General features: G+C 34.5%; 1 protein-coding gene across 2 annotated transcripts; it reads left to right on the top strand.

Moving 5' to 3' along the window:
* The first annotated feature begins 1477 nt into the window (after window positions 1-1477).
* On the top strand, window positions 1478-16649 carry LOC120781314 (GIGYF family protein CG11148-like). Of its 2 annotated transcripts, none has more exons than XM_040113518.1 (6): window positions 1478-1491; window positions 1687-1846; window positions 1929-2116; window positions 14860-15033; window positions 15099-15369; window positions 15424-16649. In XM_040113518.1, exons 2-6 carry the CDS (start codon window positions 1759-1761, stop codon window positions 16428-16430), a joined length of 1728 nt encoding a protein of 575 aa, XP_039969452.1. In that variant the 5' UTR covers window positions 1478-1491; window positions 1687-1758; the 3' UTR covers window positions 16431-16649. The 2 variants fall into 2 exon arrangements, with proteins under 2 accessions (XP_039969452.1, XP_039969453.1); XM_040113519.1 differs by having other exon boundaries at window positions 15448-16649.
* The last annotated feature ends 25 nt before the right edge of the window (window positions 16650-16674 follow it).

A 16674-nucleotide genomic window follows, 5' to 3' on the forward strand; every position in this document is an offset into this window, starting at 1 on the left:
ACAGACATGTTACAGAAATGAATTTAATTATAATAGCAAGTATATGGAAAACTTCTGATCAATTTCGGCACACACGTTTACTGAAAGTAAGACATAAAACAGTTAAAACAGAAGTCATGACAAAAGAACAATAGTTTCACATTCAACATTGATTATATGAAAGTTCTTCTCACTCTCAAAAAACAATCCTTAATATCGGAAATATGAATAGCAAATCTGCCCTAACAAAAGTCTGTCTAAACAAATTTTGTTAACAACATATTATATTAACTTACATTTTGAACAAAATTATAAAAAAAAAAACACAAACAATTTCACGCACTCATAAAATTTATAAATTACGACTTAAATTTTGAATTAAACGCGATATATGTACATAAGCATGAGTACAGATTTGAATAAGCGTATTGCCTGTGGAGACTACTTATTGCTTATTGAGGGCAATATATGGAATACTAATTAGTATGCCATACATACAATTTCACGCACTCACGAAATTTATAAATTACGACTTAAATTTTGAATTAAGCGCGATATATGTACATAAGCATGAGTACAGATTTGAATAAGCGTATTGCCTGTGGAGACTACTTATTGCTTATTGAGGGCAATATATATATATATATATACTAATTAGTATGCCATACATTGAAGCCATAGAGGTTGGCAACATATCCCATCTACATATACATATGTACATATACCGACGGAATTTTCATTTCGGCAATATTAAATTTAGAAGAGAGAGTATTAAGACGTTTGTTTTATATTATAAAAAATTATAAAAGTACATTTTCTAAAAAACATTTTTCCAAAAAATTAATATTTTGTTTAATATTTTTAATTTACAGAAAAGTTATGCACATTGAGATTGAGAATGAGCGAAGTCTAAAATTTAATAAACTTATACAAGCATAAGTCAAAATATCATTGCTCACATCAAATTGATTATTTTTTTATATATAAAATTTATGCTATAGGTAATTATCATAGTCCGAAAATATAAAATCTTTTTTTACAAGAAATACATTTGTAGAAAAAAGTACATCACTATTTTTTTTATTTTCCATATAAATTTTTGTCATCCATATAAAACTTTAAACAGCTCAAGAGGTCAAAACATGCAGTAAATCAGCTCGAACCTACATACCTGAAAGCGCCCATACACGAGCACACAAGTGCGTTCGATCGGTATGTGTGCGCTTGCGGTTTATCGTGTATGGGCTTGTTCGCGTACCGATCCATGTTCGCGAAAATGTTTGATTTTTTACGATCGGTGCGCGAACATGTATGTATGGCATACTAATTAGTATTCCATATATTGCCCTCAATAAGCAATAAGTAGTCTCCACAGGCAATACGCTTATTCAAATCTGTACTCATGCTTATGTACATATATCGCGTTTAATTCAAAATTTAAGTCGTAATTTATAAATTTTATGAGTGCGTGAAATTGTTTGTGTTTTTTTTTTTTATAATTTTGTTCAAAATGTAAGTTAATATAATATGTTGTTAACAAAATTTGTTTAGACAGACTTTTGTTAGGGCAGATTTGCTATTCATATTTCCGATATTAAGGATTGTTTTTTGAGAGTGAGAAGAACTTTCATATAATCAATGTTGAATGTGAAACTATTGTTCTTTTGTCATGACTTCTGTTTTAACTGTTTTATGTCTTACTTTCAGTAAACGTGTGTGCCGAAATTGATCAGAAGTTTTCCATATACTTGCTATTATAATTAAATTCATTTCTGTAACATGTCTGTCAGTTCTAGTCTCTTGTCTAGTGGATGTACTACTGGTGGAGATAACGTTATGTTCACTTCATCCAATTCAAACAATAGTGGTAATTGAAGTGCTTATCAATCATTTGGAATAGCTCCAAGTGTGCCATCACCAGTAATTAATAAATTTTTTTATATTTCTAGTACCTCGAAATACATTTCCAGTATTACGTTATACCCGTAAAGAATTGCTCTCATTATGCGATAAAAACTATAAAGTACCTGAAATATTACCAACGTTTAAGCAAATATTTGTGGAGAAGGTGCACTTGCCATTAGCTGTTATTACAAGCAGAGATGAACTACTGCTACAGGTTCCCCCGTTTACAAGAGTAAGTATTTATATGTATACTAGAGGACCCGTCCACGCTTCACTATGGCTGAAAATACTACAACTACCATCTATGTATATGATTTCTATTAGTTGGATTATAACTATTAGTTAAGGAGATTTTGAATTTTTGTGAAGCAGCTTGTGTTAGTTTACAAAAAATGGATCATAATACATTTCGTGTGTCAATGAAGCATTGCTTTTTTTGTGAAAATACTGTTGTATTTTGGCTCATGGAAATCCACCGATGAAAAGATATTTGCTAAGCTTAAAGAGGCGAAAGCTCTGGGCAAAGTGTGTGCCTAGCAAGTTCATAATCCAACAAACAACGAATAACTGATTCTGAGAACTGTTTGATTGCTCTTTAATCGTATCAAAACCGAACTTTTACGTCGGTGTGTGACAATAGCAACATAGCTCCATCATTTCCCACTGAAGTCTAATCGACAGTTATTCTAGTGGACTGCACATGATGAACCGGTTCTCAGGCGTGGAAAGATGAAAAAGTCCGCTGGAAAGGTTATGACATCAGTTTTACTGAGCCAGTTATAATCTATTTCACTGCATATTTGGTTGCAGTTCTTTTCTACTATTCCAAATACTTAGCAATTGTATTATTTTTGAGGAAGAATATGTTTAAAATTGTACGCATATATTCAAATGATTCCTACAAACATGAATTTTGAACAAATGCTTATGATTTGAAATATAAATTTTGTATTTATGAGTTTGTCCTTACGCCGGTTCTAGGCTACCTCTCCACCAATTTTCAACCAAATCGGTTCAGCTGTTCTTGAGTTATAAATGGTGTAACTAACACAACTTTCTTTTATTTAATATATAATAAAACAGGAAAATAGTGTTTTACAGTTCATACTTAGGTTATGCTTAGGCACTGAAAATGGGAGGCTTAAGCAATGCTTAAATAACAGCTGATTTTTGTTTTGAATTTGCTTTGAATTTTCAGCGACATCTTTCGTAGCATAGGGCAAGTGTCCGTTCGTACTTACTTAGCTAAGATTTTATTTAGGCACAACTTAAGTATGGGCTGTGAAACCGGGCATTAGCCATACAAAATTCTATACCTAAATGCAACTAAATGAAATTTTTTTTTGCATTTAGGAAATACATGCAGAAATCAACTCTGCGATTTCCTAAATTCCTCAGCATTGCTTATTTGTCTGACCATACATATGTACATAACTTTATTTATTTCACGGATTGTATGTGATTTTTTCTTAAATTTAGAATATTGGAAGTCATAGATTCGTATAACTTTACCACAAATAATATAAACTTCAAACAACGCATTTTCATTTAATGTTTTTAGCAAGTGGCAGCTTTCGTTATGACAGCCTAAATCCATGAAAATTTAGAAAGAAATGTAGCGCCATCTACTGTAACATACCGCACTTACTCAATACCGCTGTTAGCGCCACCAACTGGTGGATAGCTCTTTGCTAATAATAAACAAATAATTTGCAATAAATAAATAATGCGACTATAAGGAGAGTTATAAACTATCCTATCTTTCAAGTTGGACCAAACTGCACACAGTGTTAAAAATTTCATTAAAATCGGTTCAGTAGTTTAGGAGTCCATCGAAAACAAACAACGTGACACGTGATTTTTATATATTAAGATTAAAGATTTATTTTTTAAGATAATATAAAGCCAAGCATCTTTTGGCGCTAAGTGGGCTTTATGGTCTTGAAGATAGGGTCGATGGCATAGGCTGCATCATCGTTGTACATACCCCTCGAAATATTCCTCGCTTGAATATAGTGTAAAAATAACGAGCGTTGCCAAATCTTAAACACCAAATATGAAGGATTTTCAAAGATTTTTCTTTGTTTGTATTTTCTCGTGATTCCTTTTTCCAGGTTACCTATAATAAAAAATACTTTCCAACATTTTGCAAGCTATAATTGAGTCGTGAACACTTTCCATACACATTTGTATATGTATAATATGTGATTAATATTTAAAAATCACAAATACATAAGTAAAAATATATGATAATATAAGATTTATATTATATCGGGATGACTGACGTACTTTCGCGTAGTACTCCTTTCTGCGTTGGCGGCCTTCGGCCGCGCTCTAAAAAAATGACTCTGGTCGAGCCAATACCCGGTGTGATCGAAGTATTTTCGCGAAGTACTCCTGCTTATATTTTTTAAAATATTCACTTTTAAAAGTTCAAAAGTTTGCAGTAATAACACATGGTATTTCACTATGGTTTTTAAAATACTCACTTTTAAAAGTTCAAAAATTTGCAGAAATAACACATGGTATTTCACTATGTTTCACAAAATTTTTTCACGTTTTTCACTCTGTATATTTAAGTATACACTCTAAACATTGAAATAAGTTCACATTTCACTTTTATTTTCTTATAATTTACCTAAATTTATTAATTTAAAAATCACTTAGCACACTAATCGTTGAAAAGGTTAGATTGTTTACAATTATGAGAAAACCAAGCGTTGCCACATCCTCAACAGCAAATATGTAGGACTTTTAACGATTTTTCTTTATTTGTTTTTTCGCGTGATTCCTTTTTTATATTAACTAGTCACGATTCCCATTACTGTGGCGGAGGGGTAAAAACAACCGAATTTCCATATAAATGGGGTATGTGCGGATAGGGGAGCTTCTCCAGAGAAGCAATATCCAAAAGAAAAGACGTGTGGCACTCGGGGACTGCCGCGGTAAAGCTATTGCATAGCATTTTGTATCAACTTATGCAATTATAATTATTTATTTATTTTATTCATGCAGTATTTCTTTGATATTAATTCAAGTTACTTTTTTTGAGCGTGGTGACCGATAAGAAAACAAATTCTATTAAATATATAAAAAGTTTAAAATATTTTTATTATTTTACAATACATGTGGGTTTTATTATCTTACGGTAGCTGTTGGTTATTCAGGAATATTTATCATTAAAACTATAGGTTTATGATAACTGAAATAAGAAATATAAGTTTGCGACTTAATATCAATAAAGAGAAATGCTTTGAAGAAAAATATACAAAGCATTCTCTGAGTCACATATGCGCGATTATTTTGTATTATAATAGGTTGTCAAAAAAGTCTTGCGGTATTTTCGCTAGTTGGCGCTGAAACAGCGTAGTTCTAGTTTTATTCGTCGCATTGGGTCATGCTATACCTTTTTGGAAAGCTCATTTCACGCGCGAATACGTGTTTGATTGATTTCTTGATTGGTTTCTTTTAAGTCGTTCGTGAGTTATAGCGTCGCAAACATGGAGCAAAATAAAGAGAAAATACGGCATATTTTACAGTACTACTACGATAAAGGCAAAAAGGCATCTCAAATCGCTGAATTGGTCGAAAGAGACCGGCGTAGTAGCAGCCGTAGCATCGGTCAAGAGCTGGGCATGAGTCATCAAAAATTCATTTCTATTTCAATACAAAAAAAAACTCAATAAAAATACCGCAAGACTGTTTTGACAACCCATTATGAACTATTGTTTTCTGGAAAATGGTAAAAATTTTAATTATTTTTACTATATCGGGGAAAAATTAGGAAACGTTATTTTAATTTTATTTTTAAATAAATTAATATTTCAAATAAATTATATTTATTTCGACTATTAAAAAGTGAAGAAGAAAATTGATAACCTTCATGAAATATGCATATTCGCATTAATTCGTTATCATTTTCATATTTGTACCAATAGAATTTCTATGACACATGCATATGTACATAAGTATATTATTTCTTCGGCACATTTGTATGTTTACGAAAGCAAATGCGAGCCATATACATATCTACACCCAACTCTTTCTTTTACACGGTTTCTTTTTACACGGATTCGAAGTTACACGGTTGAAATTTTTTTTTTGTAAAAGAGTCGACATCGCAAGACCTTTCGGAAAGTAGTCCGACAATTCAAAACTCTATTACCGGATGAAAGTCACCATTGGATAATTTGATGAATATCTCCAGAGATGTTACCGACTTTTGTCCAGTTCAACGCATACAATTGCGCTTGTTATGAAGTAGCGACGAATAATTATGTAGCTATGTAAATATTTTATCTTTATTTCTATTCAAATTTTTCCGTTCATAATTTTGGAGTAACAGATTTCTTTTGTTTTTTGCTTACTCTACCAATTTTTCACGGTTTTTCGAAGTAAATATAGTTCGTTATTTCATCTTACACGGTTTTCAGATGACATGGAACGTATCCCCCACTTTATTAGAGGAAACGCCTCTTTTTTTGCACTTTTTTTTTTTACACGGATTTCTGAGGAACGTATCTACCGTGTAAAAAAAGAGTTAGGTGTACACACATTCATAATAACAAGTGTTCCACGCTTCTTTCGCTTCTCCGTTGTCACGGTCAACCAATGGCCGAAACTTGCGTTTTGTCAAAGAGTCAAGTGCTGAACACATTGAGCTCGACAGACTGCAAGCGACATCTGTCAAATATTAAAATACACACGTTTTTATGGACACAGTTATGTAGTTGTGCAGCTGCCTCAATATTTGTGTCCCTAAAAACGTGTGTATTCTAATATCTGTCGCGCTCATTGTGTTCAGCAGTTGTGTGATGATAGAAAATCCAAGCTGTGCCAAAAAAAATAAACGAATGGCCGCCTATTGACCGCTTCCCTTGCCGCTGTAACAGCTTCGCCTACAAACTAGCGTAAATATGTATGCATATGTATGAGCTTGCATACATATCGACACAGATTTTTGCGAGTCATGGAAAAATATTTTAGAATGGACAAATATTATAAATCGACAACTCCGTTGTTGCCACTTTTCTGACTTCTTTCTGTGAAGAAGCATCAGAAAGTTGTTCAATTTATGATTTTTAGCTTTTGCCATCGTCGCGAAAAGACGCTTGTAGGCAAAGGCATGCTCGGGGAGATGTTACGGCGTCTGTTTTTATGAATGAAGCGAGGTCGCTTGTGGAATTTGCGCCTGCGTTTATGAATGAAATCGTTTTTGTTGTAAAATTTACTACATTTGGGCTTCGCCAATTCGGCTGCCATATTGACTTGTGATGCTTATGCTATTTAGGCAATTGTTGTTTTTGTAGAACAATGCTTCAATTTTTGTTGGTGACATATTCATATGTGTACGCATATGTATGTTTGTATGCTTGTGCATTATTTGTTCGGAAGTGTACATATAAGTATATGTGAATGTATGAACAAGCAGATTAATGCGCGCACATGTAATATGTATAAGTGATAAAATCATGATTTGATTTTCTGAACGCGCACATGCGTATACATATGAGCAAATAATAAGATTAATATGATAGCCGATATATGTATATATTTATTGTTGTTGTGATAAGTTCAATTTCTATTACTACTATTAGTATAGTATATTATGTAAAAATCAAATAAAATTATTAAATATTCAAGACCAAATTGGCTGTAAATAGTACTATGCATGCATTCATACAAAATTATACTCATATCATAATTATTTTTACATGCTAATATGGAAATGCCGACGGCAAAACGCAAAAGCATACATATTTGCATACATTGCGAAAGCAAAAATTTAAGCATGAAAATATCACAATGCTGTTGTTGGGAGTATCATAAGGAGCATGCATACATATATTTATGACTCTTCATATTCTTGGGTATGTGAGACAGAGAACAGAATAAAAAAGTCTTTATGTTATCTGTGTGAGAGGTGTGTTTTGTACACATTTTTCGCTGTCAAAAGTGAAAGAAAATATAAACAAGCAAAACGAAATTCTTCGTTAGGAGTGTAATCATGGGCATGCATACATATATTTCTGTCTCTTCATATTCTCTGCTTCGGCATATATGCCATGTCATCATATGCTGTAAATACATATATTTATTTCTCTTCATATTCTCGGTTAGAATATGTGAGAGAATTGTAAAAAATGTTAAAATTGTGAGGCGAATTCCGACCTACAATGTTAACAAATGCGGCGAATTCCTTACTTTGAATCTAACAAATGAGTGTGAGGTTTTTTCGTTACGGAATTTCTGGATTCGGTCCCCGCGCTCAATGCCCGCTATAGAAGCTATGCAATAGCTTAATAATATAAAAATAACTTTTATTTTTTAAAATATTCACGATTAAAAGTTCAAAAATTTGCACTAATAACACATGGTATTTCTCTAAGTTTTATTAAATTTTTTCACGAGTTTCACTCTGTATATTTAAATATACACTCTAAACATTGAAATAAGTTCACATTTCACTTTTATTTTGCTATATTTTACCTAAATTTATTAATTCGAAAATCACTTAGCACACTCTTCTTTCTTTTTTTCTTTGTTTGTTTTTTCGCGTGATTCGTTTTTCTATATTAACTACAAAAAAAATACTTTCTACATTCGCGTAGTACTCCTTCCTCGTTAGAGGCCTTCGGCCGCGCTTTAAAAAAATAACCCTGTTCGAACGAATACCCGGGGTGACTGAAGTACTTTCGCGTAGTTCGGTTAAGCGCAATCAGAGTAGCTTGCGCTTTCCGGACTGTGTCACACGAAGCGGCTGGAATAGTTTCAGGTTTCATGTCTTCAGATATTATGGCGATGGAGCTAAAATGAATCTATGACAAAACGAAAAACACGGGCAGACGACTTAATAAACAAGAGAAAAAGTAAGAGAGACAAAACGGCCTTAATGAGTGGCATAAACGAAAGGACGAAACAATAAGACGTTGATCAGAAACGTGCAAGTGTGGGTAGAGAGAAATCACGGTGAAACTCACTACTACTTGACGCAGTTCCTATTTTTTATAGGAAACGAGAATGAGAACGCGTGATACATTTTCTTTCTGTGCTTTCGTTATAAAGATGGAAGAGAGGAGCTAGAGAAACGTCTTTAAGAGCGGTCAACCCCTGAAAATATTGTACCACACATGCTACGTTCCCAGCAGACGTGGCATTTTGTTAGAGAATGGAGCGCGACAGCCCTAATACGGCTTAGAAGGAAGGAATGGCAGAGAAAGAGTGAAGGATGGGTGATTAACATGGAGTTGGAAAATTTCTAGAACGAGAGCCTACCGCCTAAAGCTTGAAACAGGACGGTATCTTTCGAAGATTCCCCCCGGTAACAAAAAAAGTATGTTTCAAGAAATGGATCAAAAATTCAAAATCAAAATTGGGCGTACGGATCAGCGGTCGAAAATCAAATTGGGGTCACCCCGATCTGACCAATCACTTTTGATCGGTTGGGTGGTAAAAACGATTATTGACATGTTGGTGTGTAGTGTGGTGGTATGGTTGTGTTTGTTGTGTGGGGTTGCCTGGTGTGATGCTGAAAGTTGTGTGTGATGAAAGTTGTGTTGAAGGGCGAGATGTCATGGGATCAGAAGTCGCATAAACAGCCAGTATGAAATGCGACATGTAGAATTTGTCTCTAGAGATTTGATTGTTGTTGATTACACTGGTCTACAAAATGTAACTTTTTGTGTGCCTTTCTATAGAATACTTTATTTTTATATTGCTTTGAGGTTACTGAATAGGAAAACAAGAATATGTTTTTCGAATTAGCTCTTATTTTGGAAATATACCTAATATACAAAATTTGGCTTTTAGTAACACGTTAAAGTACAAAACATTTTATAAAAAAAAACTATAATAATTATTTACTATTATTTTTTGCTTTTTACTTATATATAAAAAAATAACGTATTTGATTAAGATTTTCTCTTCTTTTTCGTTTGTCTTTTGTAATCACTGTTAGGGGTATCTCTTTTCAAATTCCAGCAGTAGTCCGCTAACATTGACGCATCCCATCGGCCCTGGTATCTCTTTTCCATTGTCGAGATATCTTGGTGGAATCGATCACCATGTTCGTCACTTACATCACCGCAGTGAAGAAAATGAATTTTTAGGGACATATTGCAACCCAACTGTTGATACTTTTGAAGGAGATTGTTCACAAGTTCAACATTATTTTCATTTCTCTTATTGCCCAAAAAACCATGAACGACTGCTCTCAAAGATTCCCATGCTTCTTTTTCAAAGCCCTGTAAAACTGAATCAAAGTTTTGGTCCTTTAGAATCTCTCTTATTTGAGGTCCGATAAAGATTCCCTCTTTAATTTTGGCGTCGCTTATATGTGGAAATTTACTTCGCAGGTATTTGAATGCTTGTCCATCCTTGTTGAGAGCCTTCACAAAGTTTTTCATTAGTCCCAATTTGATATGTAAAGGCGGTAGAAGAATTTTTTGGGAATTAACTAGAGGAAGGTGCTGGACGTTCTTTTCTCCAGGATTCAGGCTTAGTCTAGCATTCCAATCTTTTTTTATGTAATGTAAAGATCTAGCCCGACTATCCCACTCGCACAAAAAACAACAGAACTTGGTATAGCCCATTTGTAAACCCAACACCATTGCTATGACTTTTAGATCACTACAAATCTGCCATTCGTGCTCTGAGTATGATATAGCATCTAAAATTAATTTTATATTTTCGTATGTTTCTTTAGTATGCACAGCGTGGCATAACGGAATCGATGGTTGTGTGTTACCATTATGGAGAAGAACAGCTTTTAAACTTAATTTTGAGGAGTCTATGAACAGCCGCCATTCCTGTGGATGGTATTCAATGTTCAAAGCGTTCATCAAGCCATTTACGTTATTACAAAATGCAAGCTGGTTTTCGGATTTGAAATAGGTCATCAAGTTCTTCTGACGATATCTGTATAAACTGATTTTGACATCCGGTTGAAGCAAATTCCATTGCTTAAGTATCTATCCTAGTAATTCCGCTTTATCTTTAGGCAAATTTAAATCTCGTATAAGGTCGCTGAGTTCATCTTGCGAAATTCTATGAGATTCGTCACAAAAAATATTGTCACCCACAAACTGTGGCGATTGTGAGGTTGTAGGCTCATTGTAGTCAACTTCCATTGAATTAATCGCTTCTTCAGAATCTTGCTGGTATTCTTCGGAAGGTCGAGGAACAGGTAAATCGATTCCATGTAGTACAGGTCGCGATACAGAGTCTACGTCAGGGTATACTACGCTTCGTTTCTTTTTTGATGATATACCGTGCTGGATGGGTGGAGTCAAGCAAAAGTAACAGTCATTCGCATGATTGGTAAATTCCCTCCACATCATTGGTACACCAAAAGGCAATGAACGTTTATTTTTGTTTAGCCACTTAATCAGATTTGTGGAGCAAGTTGTGCAACTAAAATGTGGTACCCACGATTTGTCTTGGTTTTTAATTTTAATTCCAAAATAATGTAAGTAAGTTTCTAAACGTTGTGTTATTGAGCATCTTTGGTTAGTAAGGGTCACCTTACCGCAAATGTAGCAAAAATTGTCTGCACTATTAACACATTTACGCGACATAACGAAAACTGTAGATTTTTCACTAAAAATGACAAAAAAACGGTAACAATTTCACGTTTTAACTGTTAAACAAAACACAGTCAACGTTACCACAACAAACAAATGTGAAATAATAAAATTTCCGCCGGTAATCACTAAATATTTTGAGTTATCATCATTAATGTGATAAATCTGTCGCGCTACCCTCTATTATATTTATAAGGCATAAATGCACAATAAGAGCTAATTATGAATTCTAACTTGTATATTTATGTTCAACGAGTGAAATACAATCAATATAGTATATTTTCATGTAGAAGGCAATTTTGATGTAGTGTGACCAGTGTTATCAGATGAGGTGCCCTTAGTTAAGTTCCGCTAGGCTATATACACTCTTGCAATAGGAGTGATTCGGATAGAAGCTTTCAATACCGATTTTTTTTTTTTAAAGAAAAAAACTGTTTCCATTTAGATTGGGTAATTATGGCCTTATGTACAGGAGAAGTATCCTTGGAAAAGGATGTCCCATGAGTAATTGGTATTGGCACATATGCGACAATAGTAGCATAAAGATAGATAGACAAACTAAAAAAATTTGGAATTTTTATTGTATTTTTTATATTTTGTTATGATTAATATAAAAAGTATGAATTGTATACATATACAGTGAGTTCAGGTGTCAATTCGTGTGATATTTGGCAAAACAAAGCTTACGCAAGGGGATGTTACAAGAAATACAAGGCGTTTTCGTACGTTATTATTTTCTCTTTTGTTTCTGCGCAACTTCTGCAACGACTGCGTATGTTTCCCTCAATAGGGAGATGCTCTCCAACTCCAGATCATTTTTGACGATGGAAGGGCACCCGGTTACTGCGACGAAGACTTTTGCTTTCTGCTTTCCATATGCAGGAATTAATCAATGGTAACTGTGTATGGCGACTTTCTTGAAATAAAATCCAAAATCCTTGGAGGCACAAATCATAACATTTTATAAGTTAATTTCACAATAACAACAAATTATTTCACAACAGCAACAAGTTTTTTAGCTGCGTCTTTTGCCCGCATATATTACGAATATGGGAATGTAGGACTGCAAAATTGATCACATTTTTCGTACAAAAAAGTTGGGGCACAAATAAATGTACTGTAAAATTTTTGGAAGGATATTCACATTATTTTAGCTTCTACAGCCATTTTAGCAGGTAGCGCGCGGTCGAGGGGCTCATTGAATGGATTCTTTGTACGTCATTTATCTCAAAACTACTTTTTTGCGTGCCGTTGATGAAAAAAAACAGTATCCATCCGAATCACTTGAAATTTTAATATGGTGTTTATAAGATCAATATCTATCGCTGGGACTACAATCAAATTTCAATTTTAAGAACTTCGATTTTTTTTCGATCTGAAGCTGGTCCAAAAATAGCTTTTTTTGGACGCCATTTTTAATATTGTTAAAAATTTTTTTTATTTAACAAAAAAATATTTTTGTACTTTTCATAAGTGTATAAATAAACTGTAAAACTTTTAAATCGATTGCTCTGTTTTTAAACCTTAAAACACCCTTAATTTGAGCGTTCTAGACCACTGGGACCCCTTAAATCCGGTTTTTTTGATCTGAACAAGTAAGGAGAGCTAAGATAGAACCGAACATTTTATACTCTTGCAACTTGCAAGAATCGAAGCCAGGGAAATACCTCAAAGTGTAAAACCAATATAGATAAAGTCATCCGGATGTTCGAAAATCCTGATATTAGTTATATAGGGGCTAGGCCAAGTTTTAGCTCAAATTTATCTAATTTAGGCACAAAGGCGCACTGTTATTAATAACATACTCTTTCTTATTTTCATTGGGATAACTCACATATTGGCCGATATATGCGATACAAAGATACCCCTCAATTCGAAAATCTTTATATCAGGTATATGGGGCTAAAGGAAGTATTGGTCCGATTCGACCCCCTATTGACATACCATTATAAGAGAAGGACTATTGCTTAATTTTAGTTATAAGTTAAAGTTGACTATAGTTGACGGGGTCTAAATATTTGGTACCTAGGGGCTTGAACAGTTTTTATTGGATTTAACTCAGTTTTGTTCATAAGGTGGCACGCACTAAAGGCATTAAAATTGTACTATATGGAAAGTAAGTGTGAATGTTGTCCGATTTGTTGTCCATTTTTACAATATGACATAAGAATATAAGAAGAATGCCACGTACTTAATTTTGTCGATGTCGGTTGGTCGGGTCCCGAGATATGGGATTTTACCAAAAAGAGAGAGTGAGTGACCATCGTCCATTTTTCACATTCTGGCTTATTTAGATATTGATTTATCGCGCTTTTAGTAGTTTTAAACAATACCGTTATATCCTCCGATTTCATCCCTTTTCACATTGTAGGTAGAAGTTACAATGAGATTTATACCAGCAAATTTGGTTGTTGTAGTTTAAGTGGTTTTCAGTAAACTTGTTAGGTGAAGAAATTATAATACTCTGTAGCAACTGGTTGCAAGAGTATAAATTTAACAAAACAGAGCTAATGCGGGAGAACAACACTAAATTTCGTATGCCTGCAGTATATGGGTTATACTGATTGTTGCTCCTGAAAAAGGCAGTTTTTTTTTTAGGACGAACCCGTCAAATATTTCTAATATCACAACAAAAAATGGCTTTAACATTTTCGTCGTCAAAGCATTGCGACTTCTTTATTAGATTATGGGCGAAAAACGCGTATGCATTCATAACAAACCAAACGCTGCACCTAAGAATAACTACACTGTTGATAAAAAGGTCTATTATAATTTGAGAATACAGAAATATTTTCGAATAATTGAACAGTAAATGCGTACAATTTCATACAGACCCTTCCTCAAAAATAATACACTTTCAAAATATTGGGAATGGTGGAATAGAACTGCAACCAAATACGCAGTGAAATGTATCATAACTGGTTCATGATATGCAGTACACTAGGCTGACTGTCGATTGGACTCCAATGTGAAATGATGGAACCATGTTTCTATTGTCATACACAGGCGCAAAAATTCGGTTTTATTATGATAAAAGAGCATTAAAAAACAAACCTCAGAATCAAAAATTCGTTGTTTTTGTTGGATTATGAACTTACGCGGCATCCACTTTGTACTAAGCTTTCGCCTCTTTAGGGCGTCCAATGCCTTCATTGTCCTCGGTGCCCAATATCTCATTAACAAATATTTCCTCAGTTGCTAAATTTGTATACGTATCTATTAAATGTGACTAGAAATCATACCAGCCACAGTAAAGTGTGGAGCAGTCTTCTAGTAAAAAAAATGATTTCTATATGATATCAGATTTGACAGTTTAAAAATGTATAGTATGTCTTAATTTTTTTAACTTTTCGTGTATTCGTAACACGATAATCTAATTATTTTTATATTATAGCAACGACCTTCAAGGATGCAACGATCACTAGTTGGTTTCAATACCTGTACAAGAGGTGGGGGAAGAGGGGGTTTTGTAAATCATGGTCGGATGCATGGGAAGTCAAATTATAAAATCTACAAACGATATATAGCTAAGTTCGGCGAAGCTGATCCACGGTCAATACCAGTGAAGGTAGCAACTTGTAGATAAAAAACAAATAATTTATGTATTTGAAATTATGGTTTCTAATTGAATAGATTGAACGCGGCGGGCCAGAACGGAATGGTGGAGGCAATTTTTTATGCACAGGGGGCGGCAACATGTGCGTCATCAGCTCAAGTTTATATTGGCGTGGTACTCCAATTTTAAGTCCACGAAAAGAATTTTATAATCATCCTAGAAACTTGGAAAATTGGCGACGTAATCGCAACGATCGGGAAAATGCGCCTAGCAGTGGAGTGGGCAGTGCTGAATCTTGGCGCGGTAATATGGACACAGGCTGTAATTTCGCAGTAACACATCATTGGGGTATATAATAAATTCCTTTAAATTGCACGAAATATATTTGTAGTTATTTAATAGAACCATCTAATGAAAAATCCTCAGAACCTGTTACGACAAAACTTGTACCCCATCCGCAAAAACTAATTCCGGTATCTATGTGGGATTTAGCCACTTTGGAGCAAGACGATCTGTTAACAGTGTCACCTATGACAACCCAGCTCAAAGATGAATCTGTCGCTAAACACCTTAAGGGTAGTACAAAACGTGCTATCAAGCAACAGATAGTAACCACGACGAACCCAAAGGTGTCTGAGGTTAGTGCTTGTAACAAAAAAAACGAGGCGGATCGACGTCGAGATCAAGCCGAAGATAAACATCGAAAGAAGGAGGAAAAGAAACGCCAGCAATCAGGTGAGGAAAAACGCCACCAACAACAATTAGATGATGAAAAGCGTCGACAAATGGTTGAACAAAATGAACGGCAGCTGCAAATTCTAGTACGGCGGCGGCAAGCAATTCTAGGAAATATAGCCAATAATTCTGGTTTAACTGAATCAGTGAATTCGAGTTCTAATCTTCATAACAAAAATGCGCATTTCCAATCATCTGTTGCACCATGGTCTACTCAAAGCAATGCAGCTTCTTCAAAAGGTGTGCCATGTCTAGCTGAAATACAAAAAGTTCAAAGACGGGAACGCCAAATGGAACAGCGTAAAATGAAAATGTTTCGCAAACGAGTTCATGCTAGTGCTAACGCTGCTGTTGAAGCATTTGATTCCATGTTAAAATGGAACGTACCTGTAAGGGACGTACCCGTTAAAAGTTTTGCCGAAATACAAGCAGAAGAAGCAAAGTGTTTAGCCAATGAAAAAAATATGTTGAAGCAGCGTCACAAAGAACAGGAACAGCAGCACACAACAACTGTTATGAGTGCAACAAGTAATACGGGTGGAAGCCCCAATAATACTTCGGCTGTATGTTCAAGCACAAAAGCTTGGGGTTCAACAAACACAACTGTTTTCTGGGACAAATCTATCAAATTTAGTGCTGTAGTTGCTGCTAATAATAATTCTGGTGGAAAGTAACTAAAGAATCTTCAACCGGTCAACAAAAACTGTCACCATCTGCGTATGCCGGTAAAGAAACCATTGCAGTTAGTGGGCCTACCACAGTTTTTTAGTCCAACTTACTACAGAGTTGATTGCATGTTGCAGGTTTAGCGCAGCTTTTTATTTTTTGTTGGTTTCTCGACGCTTAGTATTGCGGTGTCATCAGCAAAAGTGACAGTCTTACTGTTTGGTTCTAACCGTAAATCTCTTGTAATCAGAA

Source organism: Bactrocera tryoni, unplaced genomic scaffold (genome assembly GCF_016617805.1).
Source record: "Bactrocera tryoni isolate S06 unplaced genomic scaffold, CSIRO_BtryS06_freeze2 scaffold_577, whole genome shotgun sequence".
NCBI lineage: Eukaryota > Metazoa > Arthropoda > Insecta > Diptera > Tephritidae > Bactrocera > Bactrocera tryoni.

What these genes read in the sequence shown, in the direction of transcription:
- LOC120781314 (XM_040113518.1), top strand. Translation starts at nt 1,759, where the DNA reads ATGTCTGTCAGTTCTAGTCTCTTGTCTAGTGGATGTACTACTGGTGGA. An exon ending in AGGTTCCCCCGTTTACAAGA is followed by an intron (nt 2,117 to 14,859) that starts GTAAGTATTTAT and finishes TTTATATTATAG; the next exon opens with CAACGACCTTCAAGGATGCA. An exon ending in CACGGTCAATACCAGTGAAG is followed by an intron (nt 15,034 to 15,098) that starts GTAGCAACTTGT and finishes CTAATTGAATAG; the next exon opens with ATTGAACGCGGCGGGCCAGA.